At 41.2% G+C, this 13,045-nt stretch overlaps 1 protein-coding gene across 2 annotated transcripts; it reads left to right on the top strand.

The window, feature by feature from the left end:
* Window positions 1-13,045, top strand: gaa2 (alpha glucosidase 2). Of its 2 annotated transcripts, none has more exons than XM_085276237.1 (21): window positions 1-159; window positions 897-998; window positions 1,187-1,759; window positions 2,441-2,586; window positions 2,816-2,981; window positions 3,256-3,352; window positions 3,861-3,980; window positions 4,947-5,065; window positions 5,208-5,339; window positions 5,429-5,539; window positions 6,723-6,836; window positions 6,943-7,027; window positions 7,107-7,224; window positions 7,340-7,473; window positions 7,671-7,822; window positions 8,059-8,207; window positions 8,286-8,427; window positions 8,516-8,614; window positions 10,140-10,304; window positions 10,516-10,662; window positions 11,599-13,045. In XM_085276237.1, the coding sequence occupies exons 2-21, from the start codon at window positions 912-914 to the stop codon at window positions 11,659-11,661; spliced, it is 2,919 nt and encodes a 972-aa protein (XP_085132363.1). In that variant the 5' UTR covers window positions 1-159; window positions 897-911; the 3' UTR covers window positions 11,662-13,045. The 2 variants fall into 2 exon arrangements, with proteins under 2 accessions (XP_085132363.1, XP_085132362.1); XM_085276236.1 differs by lacking the exon at window positions 1-159 and adding an exon at window positions 416-664.

Raw genomic sequence — 13,045 nt, 5'->3', positions numbered from 1 at the left:
AATAAACGCACACCGCGCCGAGCAGGCTGTGGTGGCAGAGGTTATTAACACTACGAAAAATTTAGCTTCGTAACGCGTAATTTAAAGCTAACTTTGGGCTGTATATTGCACCTCTGCGCCTGCAGAGAATAAAGCATATCCGGTTGGACGTCGCTAAAGGTAACACTCCTGTCTGTAAACGTTTGCTAAACTTAAGACTGCTGCTAAAGTAAGCTAACGCTAACGTACGTAACCTTAATGAAAAACAATAGCGTACCACTGTAGCAGGCTAGGGTGAACAGCTGTTTTATCTATTGCTTAACACCTGTAAATAAATCTCGAATGAACTTAGAGGCCGTACGTCTCCTAGGTGAACTTTGACATTCACGTGTATATCTACGCAGTAGCTAGCTAAAGTTAGCCACAAGTTGTTCAGGACCTCTCATTCGTGTGACTGGGAATAACACCGCAGCTTGGATTACGATATTAAATATAAATTTCATTAAATTCATTTCTTTGTTTATATAAGCTAATATAACTGCAGTTAACGCGTATTTTCCGCATGTGTGACCTTTACTTGAAGGCTAAACTTGCTGCAGTTCAAAATGCAGCATGCCCAGTATATTAGTCACGGAACAGCTGGTGTATGGTGGTATTAGGCACATTAATTGTGACATTTATTACAGTTGAGTAAATGCCTAAATCTTAACCCTAATGCTTAATAAACATTAGACATCGCAGACACTGTAGTTTGTTTGTATATTTTTTTCCATTGTACTCATTGCATTGAAATGGGAGAAACTAAGTTTCACTTCACTGTTTGTCATGCACTTCTTCCAGCAGCTTCACACAAAGGAAATGAATCGTGGCTGCATGTCTCGACTGACTTTGCTCTCCTCTGTCTCTCACTGTCATAGACTCTTATTGCCACAATGGTTTCCTACAAGAAGTTGAATCCTGAAGATGTCCAGTTTTCCAGCGCAGTTTTGTCAGAAGAGCCTGTTCAAGGCGAGGCTTCAGTGAGTTAGCTTGTGTTTATGAATCTGTTTGTCATTTTATAATCCGTAGAGGCTTACAATTTTACGTTTTAGTATATTATCTCTTTCATTAGGATGACTCACAAGAATTAGGATCTTTATGAGGAAAGTCTGTATTTTACTGTATCCAGTGCTGAAACTGGATTTTTACTTCATTCCTGTGTTTCAAGGCGCTGGAGCCAGAGGACGCCTCATTGCTTCAACGTGGACCTTCATGCTCCGTCACCACGGGCCTCCTGGTGATCGGCTGCCTCCTGCTGGTGCTCTGTGGAGCATGGCTACTGGGTGCTGTGTTATGGCTGCACACTCCCAACCAACAGGAGCATAAACCGCCACTGCCGGGCCCAGGACAAACACCGGGCCCCAAAGTGCAAACATCAGCGAACGATACTGCTGCCTCTTTCCGCAGTGAGACATGCAGTCTGATACCAGAGGCGTGGAGGTTTGATTGCTACCCTGAAAGAGGGGTGGTTGTGACCCGAGAGCTGTGCGAGGCAAGGAACTGCTGCTTTATCCCTGCGTCCACCGCTTTCTCCTCTGCCAGTCGCCCGTCAGGGAAAAATGGAATCCCTTGGTGTTTCTATCCTTCAGAGTTCCCTTCGTACTCGCTCGTGTCACTAAATGACACGCTGCTGGGACAGAAAGCTACGCTCGTGAAGGAGGTGAAGACGTATTACCCTGGAGACATCCTCACCATAGAAGTGGAGATGCGTTATGAGACGGACAAGCGGCTGCGTGTCAGGGTGAGTAGAGGTTTCACATTTAGTCATGGAAAACATAGAAGGGCAAAATTTTGGAAACTTACAAGTTGATGAATACATTTTGCTCATGTTCATGTATTAAAGAGCCTTTAAAACTTATAATTCATGCTGCGTTTTTGCACTGATCTTCTGTTTCTGTGTTCATTTTCTTAATTGGAGGAAGCGACAGACCAATAAAAGAATTAGTATTTGGTTTAAATAAAAGGGTATTATATAAAGGCTGTAATTTGGAAATTGGCACGGGCTAAACTGCCTTATAGTCTTAAATAAACATGATTGTTGGACAGCGATAGTTAAGAAACTTTATATGAAATGACTGAGTCACACTGTAAGAAACCTAAATGTGGAAAAAAGATGGGCAGATGGACTTCCAGTGCACACATCTGTTGATTCTTGCTTTGCATATAAAACAAACATGTTGACCTTTGCACTGTGATAATTTTATTGATTAATATTCATGACAATAAAGATAAGAGAAACTACACCTGTCTATTACAGATGTAAGAAAAATTTGCTCTCCTTTGCATTGCATTTTTCATTTCATCAGGTTCAAATCTAATCCTGTAAATTTGCTTGATTAATTAAGTTGTTTTTTTTTTAAAAATTCTGATAAAATGTTTGTAACAATTACTGTCAGTTAACCACAAATTTTTCTCCATCAAGATCACCGACCCTTCAAGCTCACGCTTTGAAGTTCCCATCTCCGTCCCCACTGTCACCAACAAGACAGAAAGCCCAGATTATATCATCGAGCTCTCAAAGCAACCATTTGGTCTTGTGGTGAAGAGGCGCTCAACAGGAGCAGTACTGTAAGTCTGAGCTGAATGGGACATTCTGAAATGTGAGGAATAAAATATCTGATTCAGAGGGATTTTTTTCCACGGCTCTGTGTTGTAGGTCTCATTTGGCTTACGTTGAAGAAAAGGGCTGTAGTTAGATTTCCTCATTCATATACATATTGGATACTCTTAACTGTATATATGTATTCAGTTATGAAATAACAGTCTCATTAATGCTTGTCCAAATGTTTCCTGTTAGTCTGAACACCACTGTGGCGCCTCTCTTCTACGCGGATCAGTTCCTCCAGTTCTCCACTTCCCTACCTACGCAGTTCATTTATGGCCTGGGCGAGCATCGCTCCACCTTCCTGCACGATGTCCACTGGAACACGCTCACCATGTGGGCTAGAGATGTGCCTCCAACGGTAACCATCAGTCACAGACACAGCTGCTGTGTGATCCCTCAGATGTTCACGTTAATATAGTTTTTGTCAGTAAAATGATCAGTTAGTTATTCTGTCTGATCATCTTTGATACTTTGCTGCCATGCTCTCACGTTTGCAGTCAGTTCACAAAGCTGTTGCAGGCTGTCTTTGGAGGATGACAGGAGGCTGAATTAATTTTGTTAACTGGCTGGATAAAACTGCAGATTACATGAAATGTATTGTAATATCTTTGCATTCTTCTTCCGTACTGTAGGAGCAGACAAACCTGTATGGGGCTCATCCATTTTACCTGGCAATGGAAGATGGAGGGAACGCACACGGCTTCTTCCTGCTGAACAGCAATGCAATGGGTAAGTCTGTTAGTCACCCTAATACCTTCTGGTTTCACAATGTGCAATAGGTCACATACACAAACACTCAGGAACAGCAGAATAAAATGCTTAAGCTTACAAGTCAAGTTCACATGACAGCAGCTGACTAAGTTAAGCAATTTCATAAAAGCAGAAGTTACAAATGGACTTTCCAGTGTGTGACAATAAACTTCATATCATACTCAGATGTCATATTGATTATTCAGAGCTTTGCCAACACAAACTGTAAAACGATTTGCAATGTACTGAAGTTTTAATAAGATTTGTTTCATTTTGCCATTGAACTAAGTTATGTTGAAAATCACCTTTAGATTATTATACAGACCTCTGTTCTTTTCTGCGTTTGTTTTCTGTGTTGTTCTTTCACAAACTGAAGATGTAGTTTGGAAATGAGAATGATCAGCCTAATATCTTACTCTATTTTCTTCTAAAGTGCACGTTTCTTTTGATGAAAAATGTCTCATCAGTTTCTTATCTGTTTTGTCAGACGTGGCCCTCCAGCCTACCCCGGCCCTTACCTGGCGTACTATTGGTGGGATCCTTGACTTTTACATTTTCCTTGGTCCTGATCCTGGTTCAGTGGTTCAGCAATATGTGGATGTTGTAGGTCAGTAGTAGCACTGTGATGAGATGCACATATATGTAGGCATGTGTACTGCACCCTGATCCATGTTTTCATGGGAGAAAACCTCAAAAATCAGACAACCACCCTTTGAGCAAACACTTGGCAAAAGTGGGAAGGAAAAACTCCCTTTTAAGTGCTCTACTGGGGTGATGCAGTACTATAGTACTATGTCAAGATAAGATGGAGCCTGATTATTCAAGACCTTGTATAGACTTATCACCTCGTGTGATAAGTAGGATTTTAAATTTGAGTTAGGATTTAACAGGGAGCCAATGAAGAGGAGCCAGTACAGGAGAAATATTCTCTCTTTCTGGTCCCTGTCAGGACTCTTGCTGCAGCATTTTTTGGAACAACTGAAGGCTTTTCAGGGAGCTTTTAGAACAGTCATATGAATGACAGTAGTCCAGCCTAGAAGTAATAAATGCATGAACTAATTTCAGCATCACCCTGAGACAGGATAATTTTAGAGATGTTGCACAAATGGAAGAAAGCAGTCCAACATATTTGTTTAATATGTGCATTGAAGGACATGTCTTGGTCAAAAATGACTCCAAGGTTCCTCACAGTGTTACTGGAGGCCAAAGTAATGCCATCTAGACTAAGAATCTGGTAAGACAGATGATTACTCTGGAAATATCTCACATTATAAGCAGGAAATCGGAGGTCATCCAGGTTTTTATGTCCTCATGACATTACTGTAGTTTAATCAATTGCCGTGTGTTATCTAACTTCATGGATAGATGAAGCTGGTTATGATCTGTATAGCAATGAAAATGTATTCTAGGCCTGAGAGAAGCATGTGAAATGTAAACAAACTGGTCCCAGCATAGAACCCTGTGGAACTCCATTATATAAATAACTCCAGCCTTTTGCCTCTGTCACCTTGAGTTTGTCCTGTTTTTGTTTTGAGAATCGCCGCTTTCTTTTCATCCATCTTTGTTGACACAGGATACCCAGCGATGCCAGTCTACTGGGCCTTAGGGTACCATCTCTGCCGATGGGGCTACGACACGAGTAATTCTACGTGGGAGGTTGTCAAGAGCATGAGGAATTATGGGATACCTCAGGTAATTTCTTTTGTAGTACGTGTCAGTGTTTTTAGTTTTTGTTCTTTTGTAATTAACCCTAAACATATGCATTTCTCTTAAGTAGCTTTAGGATGAGTGAATTCATTTTATTATTAATAATAATGAGTCTGTTTAATCGCAGGATGTCCAATGGAATGACATTGACTACATGGACAAATTTATGGACTTTACATATGAATCAAAAAAGTTTGACACACTACCTGAACTGGTCAGGGACCTACATGCTCATAACCAACGCTACGTCATGATCCTGGTATGCAAACACACGTGTACTTGGTCTCATGTGTTTTGTGTCTGCTTTGGCATGTGAGTGTTTAAGTGAGTCGTTTATTAATCCTTCAGGACACGGGTATCAGCAGCACACAACCCGAGGGCTCATACTGGCCCTTCGATGAAGGTGTAAAGAGAGGAGTTTTTATTAAAGATGCTGAAGGGAAAACGCTTATTGGGAAGGTGAGACATGAAGCCACACAACCACATTAACTGAGCCATGTTCTGTGACGCAGGATTAATGAGTTAGGGAAACATGTTGAGCCTAGAGCCTGTATATGATGGTGCTGGGCTTTCTTGTTCCAGAGTAGATTTAAGTATTTGTGAGCCCCACTTTTTCATTGATTCTTTTGCTGATGAAATAATCAAAGTGCACAGTAGATACTTAGCAGAGATGTTCGTTGTTGTGCGTCTTGTTTCACAGGAATTTTAAGCATAAATATGCCTGGGCCTAATCTGCTGCTAAGTCAGTATTGCTGCTATTAAGATGTTTTTATTGGTATTTATCACAGAGAATATTCATTCCTTCATTATGGAGGCCATGTCAGACCTGAATACACTTATCTAATGTTAATATTGAGAGTGCACCCAGGGGTAAAATAAATACTTTCACTGATGAATTTACAGGATTAACAGTTTTCTGCAACATTCCCCTCTTCTCTACTTTGATGTACCTGTGTTGTGTTTTGCTGTAATAAGTCTTTACATCCTTTATCTCTCCTGCTGTTTCTCTTGACTGATTGGGCAGAACTTAATTGGTTCATTTTGTGCAGAAGATGCAAATAATGCATCAGAAGCCTGCTTTTATTTTAGCATGCGCAGAGACCCCAGGCTTTCTTTGAAAGCTGCTAACTATCATTGTGATACCTGCTGTCTCAAATCAAATCCCCAATCAAAGAAAGCAGAGTTACACTGAACCAGCTTCTTACTCCACCAGTTCTTCGATCACTTAAACCCATGTAGACGTCACTGATTCAGAGGTTTTAATAGAAGTGTTCAGTGTCCTGACACAGAATGTGAGAATCCATAAACGTTCTGTCTTGAGCATGGAAAGCGACCTACTCCTGACCAGGTTATGTTAAACATAAGTTACCATGGCGATTTAGCAAGACAAAAAGAGAGCCCCGTTCATGTACCAGAAAACTCTGACTTTAGGCTCATCACAGCTCACTCACTCATTAATCTGGGCGGTACTACAGTAGCTACAGTATAGCTGAAAGCTTTTGAAAGTTCTCCAGCTTCATTAGCTCTACGTAATTCAGCTGGACCGGTTCTTAAGTGCAGCCTGGCAAGCCCAATAATAAATGAACATGGTTTTGAATGTTAAGCATGAATTTAAACTAAAATTCTTTCTTCCCGTTTCCAGGTGTGGCCTGGTCTCACGGCATATCCAGATTTCTCTGATGAAGTGACACATGAATGGTGGTATGACAACCTACAGATGTTCCACGATAAGGTGGCGTTTGATGGATTATGGATTGTAAGTATGAGAACAGTGCAGGCTGTTAAATAAGTAATCACTGACTCCTGCCTAGATGTCTCCTTATGATTATTTAAAGATCTGACAACACTTCACTTGGTTTTAGGACATGAATGAGCCATCAAACTTCCTGGATGGATCGACCAGTGGCTGCCCAACAAACAATCTTGAAAACCCTCCTTACACTCCAGGTAGGAGATTGGATCTACAACAGAGATCACACTACAAACATACAATACATTTGGGTTTCATGGGGTCTTCTGCTTTCAGGTGTACTGGGAGGTTTGCTGAGAGCCAAAACCTTGTGTGCCACTGCGCAGCAGAAGCAGTCCATACATTACAACATGCACAGTCTGTATGGACTGATGGAAGCTAAAGCCTCTGCAAGGTTTGATGCTCTCAATACTCGGATGTACACACGCAACGGAAATAAAACACTACAATACTTCTTCATTACACACTTTGTCTTGTTGTTTTCACTTCCTCTCTGTCCCCGTGTTCAGCGCTCTGAAGCGAATTGTGGCAAAGAGACCTTTCGTGATCTCTCGCTCCACCTTCCCCAGTCAGGGCATGTACTCTGGTCACTGGCTTGGAGACAACAGGAGTCAGTGGAAAGACCTTTACACTTCTATAGCAGGTCAGAAGTTCAGCAGATACAGATCATACACACTGATGCATAAACGACGACACTGTGGCTGATCTGTTGTCGAAAAACTGCTTATTTGAATTCTTGGATAATCTCTTCTATTATTTATCATTTTGGATTTGAGGATGTTTCGTGTGAAATTGTCCGTCTCATCGTTGGATATTTAACTCCCATTTCCTTCTGTGCAGGTATGCTGACCTTTAACCTTTTGGGCATCCCGCTGGTGGGAGCAGATGTCTGCGGCTTCAGCGAGGAGACGCAGGAGGAATTGTGCGTCCGCTGGACTCAGCTGGGAGCTTTCTATCCGTTCACACGAAACCACAACGCCATCAGCATGAAGGTAAGAGTGTCCTCTTCAGTTTATCACTTACAGGTTTAGCTGTGCTTCTGAAAATTGTACTTATTTGTTTATTTATAGTTTCGTGATGACACCTGAAACTTTTACATCAGTGTTTGTTTTGTAGCTTGAGACGTCATTTGGAGAATCTAAACATGTAACTGCATGTCTACTAATGGATTCATTTTTCTATTTTGCATCTCCTACTGTGTGTGGGGCTTATTTTTGTGGTTTTACAGCCTCAAGACCCGACAGCTTTCAGCCCGCTTGCTCGCACAGCCATGAAGGAGGCTCTGCTGCTGCGCTACTCTCTCTTCCCTGTTCTCTACACTCTCTTCCATCACGCGCATGTGCACGGACACACAGTGGCTCGACCAATAATGTTCGAGTGAGTAGGAATCCTAAAAGCACAGATTTTCATGTATTCCGTGTGTTTCCGGGGTGCATAACTTTACGTACTCAAAAGGTTTCCCAAAGACATGAAAGCCTACGGCATCGACAAGCAGTTCATGTGGGGGAAGAGTTTGTTGGTGACACCAGTGTTGGATCCTGGAGTGGTCTACGTGGATGGTTACTTCCCTGAGGGACTGTGGTACGACTATTACACGGTGAGACTCTGTGAGCGATAGTGCGAGGACAGAGCGTATGGTGACTTGATCAGAGTGCTTATATCATGTGTGTTCCTTTACTTCCCAGGGCGACTGTGTGACCAGTAAGGGCGAAGAGCTTCAACTCAATGCGCCTCTAGATAAGATCAACCTGCATTTGCGTGAGGGCTCCATTATACCAACACAGGTAAAAGGTTTTTCAGCTAAAACGGTCCTGTTACAATGCTGGATGCTCAAATTAACCATGGGCAGACTTTTAAATAGTACAGTCAGAATATGTGGCTGTAATCCCTGTAAACCTAAGGGCATCTTACACTGCAGTTTGTTTACTCGAACCAAAATCTGTCATAAAAAAAAAAAACGTGAGAATGTTCAGTCTGCTGATTGGCCAAGTGCGTCTGAGGCGGGAGCAACAACAGTAAACAAAGGAAGTGTTCTGTGTTCTGGATGAGTAGAGAACATGGAGAATTTATGCTCATTTTACAGCTACTTGATTGGCCGTACTGACCTTCACATATGTATGGTACTCTCCCAGATCCCAGAATGCAAAGCATGACAGAGTGGGTACAGGAGCTGCTGTAGCCTAAACTTGCAGCGTGCACCTGCTAGTTTGTTCGGATAGAAGTTGGATCCTGTTCACACCATAAACAATCCACTCTGCAGTAGCACTCAGCAGTAAAAGTGGCAAAGTGTAAGAGAACAAGGTGAAAGCTTTGCCTTTAACTCCAATATTATTATTTTTGCAATGAAATTTAGAACAAGTTTACCAAAGTTTGAAGGAAATTTAGGCTAAAATGGGACTTTTCACGCTGAAGCACTCAACTTTGCTTCACATTATCTTGGCCGAGGTGAGAATGCAAATGTCTGACTCAGACTGAACATCAAACAGTCTTTAACCTGCCAGCCGGTCAGTAAACCTTGTGTAGCAAGCAGCACAGACCATACTGCACTGTGTAAGGGGGAGGCAGCCCTACCTCGTCAGCTTTCTCGTCGAAACCCCACAGAGCGTTTCCAGAAGTGTCAGCGTGTCTGAAACAGACAATCTCCCGTTGTGTGCTAGATATGAAGGGAAAGCACATGCATATCTACACTTGTCGCCGATATCTATCAGTGCATATCAGTCCTGCAGGTTTTAGATGTGTCCTTGATCCAACACAGCTGATTTAAATGGCTAAATTAGCTCCTCAACATGTCCTGAAGTTCTCCAGAGGCCTGGTAACGAACTAATCATTTGATTCAGGTGTGTTGACTCAGGGTGAGATCTAAAACCTGCAGGAAACCGGCTCTCGAGGCCTGGAGTTGGACAGCCCTGATACATGGTTTATTGGATTTTATTATTTGAACCTTTTGAAACCTCTGCATCTCAAACATAAAAATATAACATTTAATCCAAACACATTCAGATGTAATTCACACAAATTACGCCAAAAAATTTTGTTAAATTTTTTTTGTGCTATAAACGATGATATCTGTGGCTCCATATGCTACCTCCTTGTGTTGGACTTTTGCCTTTTAAAATAACAAACAAACTCTAAGTCTGTGCTGAAAACTGAAGAATGCTGAAAACCGTGTGTGTGTGTGTGTGTGTGTGTGTGTGTGTTTGTGTGTGTGTGTGTGTGTGTGTGTCTGAATTTGTGATTCTACTGGTCAGACGTGTGTGTGTCTTCCACTTGATTCACATTCATGTTTTCTCTCTGTGCATGTTTGAACAGGCGCCCAACCTGACCCTGTGGGTAAGCACCGGTCAGCCTCTCCACCTCGTCTCAGCTCTCTCTCAAGATGGTTCAGCCAGTGGAGATCTGTTCTGGGATGATGGAGAGACCATCGACACCTACGAGACCAACCAGTACGCCTACATCATCTTCAGCATTGCTCAGGTGCTCACCTTCATCTATTTTGTAGAGTACAGTAATCTACCCTGCGTGTTTGCTCCTGTTTGCTCCAGCCTACTTTATCTGACTTCACACATCATGCCGCTGCTTGTGTAGATGAACTGTGTCTGGACCTGTCTAATTTAGCTGTTTTCAGAGAATCTCACCCGTGTTGTTGAAAAATGGTTTGAGCTTTTTTTATTACCTTATTTTGTAGAACACAATGACATCCCAGGTGCTCTCTAACCACATCGAGGCGTCATACATCACTGTGGAGTCGGCCTCCTTCTATGGTGTGACGGAGAAGCCGAGCAGAGTGTTGGTGAACTCCCAAGATGCACCGTTTACCTACAGAAACAACCAGGTGAGGTTCTGAGTTATGTGGGGTCTTTTTTGTTTTTAGGTTTGGAAAAAGAAAACGGTGACACATCATAAAAAAAACTTAAAAAGACTGACAGGGCAAACAGAGAAGTGCACATGGTGAATCAAGCCTGCAAAGCATCACAATTATGTCAACAGAGAGAAGAAGCGAGTCTGAAATCAGTTTCTCATGACAGCGACCTTTCTCAGTTTAACAGACTCCACAGCTGGAGACAACCACATCAGCAGCACAACAGAGAACTCAAGTATCTACTGGGTTTTCCCACCTTTGCAAAAGAGACACACCCCCCCCCACCCCACCCCCCCAAAAAAACCAAAACAAAAACCTGGTACCTTTGGTTTTCATAAATCAGCCTTGTTTCAGTTTCTAACACAGGATGAAACTGTACCCAGTATTTCCATCTTTTTCCTCTTCCTTTATTTTCAATTAAAAATATTTTTAAATTAATTTGATTGTTACTTTACACGTTTGTCACACAGTGTGTACTGTGAAAGCTGTCATTTTTTTTTTTGCATTTGGGCATTAAATAATTAATTTGATCAGTTATTTCGAGAAATGCAAAACTTTATGATATTAGTCCAGCACAGAAAAACTGGCAGCAACATGTATTTAAGGTATGAAATGTAAATGTGGTTATCTTAGTTTTATATTATAGAATTTTCTGATGGCATTGTTATAGATGGACAAAAAGCAGTGATTTTAAAAAAAAAAAGATCAATAATATTATTGAATAAGTCTTGAATAAAATATCAAATTAGTAGATTTTAGATTTAAAACCCTGTATTACTTGTGCTCATGAAGCCATGTGTTATTGCCATGGTGTTCTGTAGCTTTAATGCAGACAGCAGATAGTGTTGGCTTTGGTTTCACATGAAGATATTCTCCAAACAGTAATGATGCTTTCCTTCCTCTCTGCAGGTGTTAACAGTCGCTGATCTGGGTCTCAGCCTGAGTCAGAACTTCACCATCAGCTGGATGTAAGCAGCTGTGAAGCCACAAGCTTGCACAGCGCACCATCTCCAAGAATAAGAACAGCCATTTCTTTCAAATTATTTTGGCTCTTGACTCAAAGACACTCGATGCGAAATAGGGATGTCGGGTAATTTACTTCATTGATGGTCGTCGCCCTTTAAAGAGCAGTATTTCACTTAACTCTTCAAACCTTTCCTTGGGATATGCCTGTATAGCTCTGCAGCAAGCGTAGAAATGAAATCACTGGGGCTCAACATTTTCACCATTCAGATGTCCTTGTCAGTGTTTCCACATCTGCATTGGGTGTCTTGCTCGTAGGCTTCGTAAGGGAGGGATTCACTTAAAAAAGATCACAGCTGCTGACGTCAATGCAAACGCGCTTGAATACAAAGGTTGCGTGAATGTTAAGAGTTTATACCCGATGATTAGGAATAAAGAGCCAAAGCAAAGTGTCCGTCAGTTAGGAGTGAAATTTAAGGTACTCAGGAGCGAGGGGGTCATATTGTAGTGTTAATATCATCCTAATGCAGGCTTTGCACAATTAGTCAAAATCGCCTTCCTGTGCTCGGCATGCTTTGAAAAGCTTGTCATCACTGACCAATAGCAGTTTAGACGCAGCTTTAATGTCTTTGGAAGACCACTCTCTTTGTGTGTATCTGATTTATATTATAGTTTGGTCTGGGTAGTCTATACTAAGTTAATGTAATCAACACTGCATTTTTAATTTTACTTTTGTTCCCTTTTTTAAGTCCTCGTGAGCAGAAAAATGACGTGCAATAAATGAGTGAGATAAAATTAGCTTCCTTAAAATGTGACAGCATAGTTCATCATGTAGTTTGTTCCATGTGCTTGAAAGTTGTTTACAGTCTGTTTTGCACTAATTAGTACTGCAATATAGGACAGGTGGGTGTGCCTTATGATTCCTTTTCTTCTTTTTCTTTGTTTTTAAGCATCTCTGCTTTATAACGTCAGCCCCTTTTCAACGCTGAAGACCATATTACTGTTAAACACAAGAAGGACTTTGCTGATTACAAGTGTTGTACAATCATTTTACTGTGACTCGTCACTCTGACAGAGCAGAATACAAATGAAAGCTAAAACTTGTTTTCCTTGTTTTTAGATCAGCACTGTTCATTTCTGCCTAAATTTGAAATTGATTTAGTACATTTGCCGTGAATTAGTATTTCTCACGGATTCTTGTAGACAACACTGGAAAAGAATATGCTGACAACGACATGAATGCGTGTTCGTGTGATGTACTCATACTTCAAGTGTCACCGACAGTTTGCAGTATTTTATTTTGAAGGTATTATAAATTTTATGTGCTCAAATTGAATTTCAGTTTGACTTTTATTTGAGTGTAACATCAGACAATAAAACATTTCAAAATAAA

This window comes from Mchenga conophoros, linkage group LG6 (genome assembly GCF_057382185.1).
Source record: "Mchenga conophoros isolate Kocher_MC1m ecotype Shallow Benthic linkage group LG6, M_conophoros_male_GT1.1, whole genome shotgun sequence".
Classification (NCBI taxonomy): Eukaryota; Metazoa; Chordata; class Actinopteri; order Cichliformes; family Cichlidae; genus Mchenga; species Mchenga conophoros.
The sequence above is the reverse complement of the archived record's forward strand: the minus strand, read 5'-3'. Positions and strand labels throughout refer to the sequence as shown.

Bases quoted from the DNA above. Each gene is read 5' to 3' on its own strand.
- gaa2 (XM_085276236.1), top strand. From the start codon at position 626: ATGGTGGTATTAGGCACATTAATTGTGACATTTATTACA. The intron at 2,982-3,255 runs GTAACCATCAGT...TCCGTACTGTAG, and splicing joins CTAGAGATGTGCCTCCAACG to GAGCAGACAAACCTGTATGG. The intron at 8,428-8,515 runs GTGAGACTCTGT...TTTACTTCCCAG, and splicing joins TGTGGTACGACTATTACACG to GGCGACTGTGTGACCAGTAA.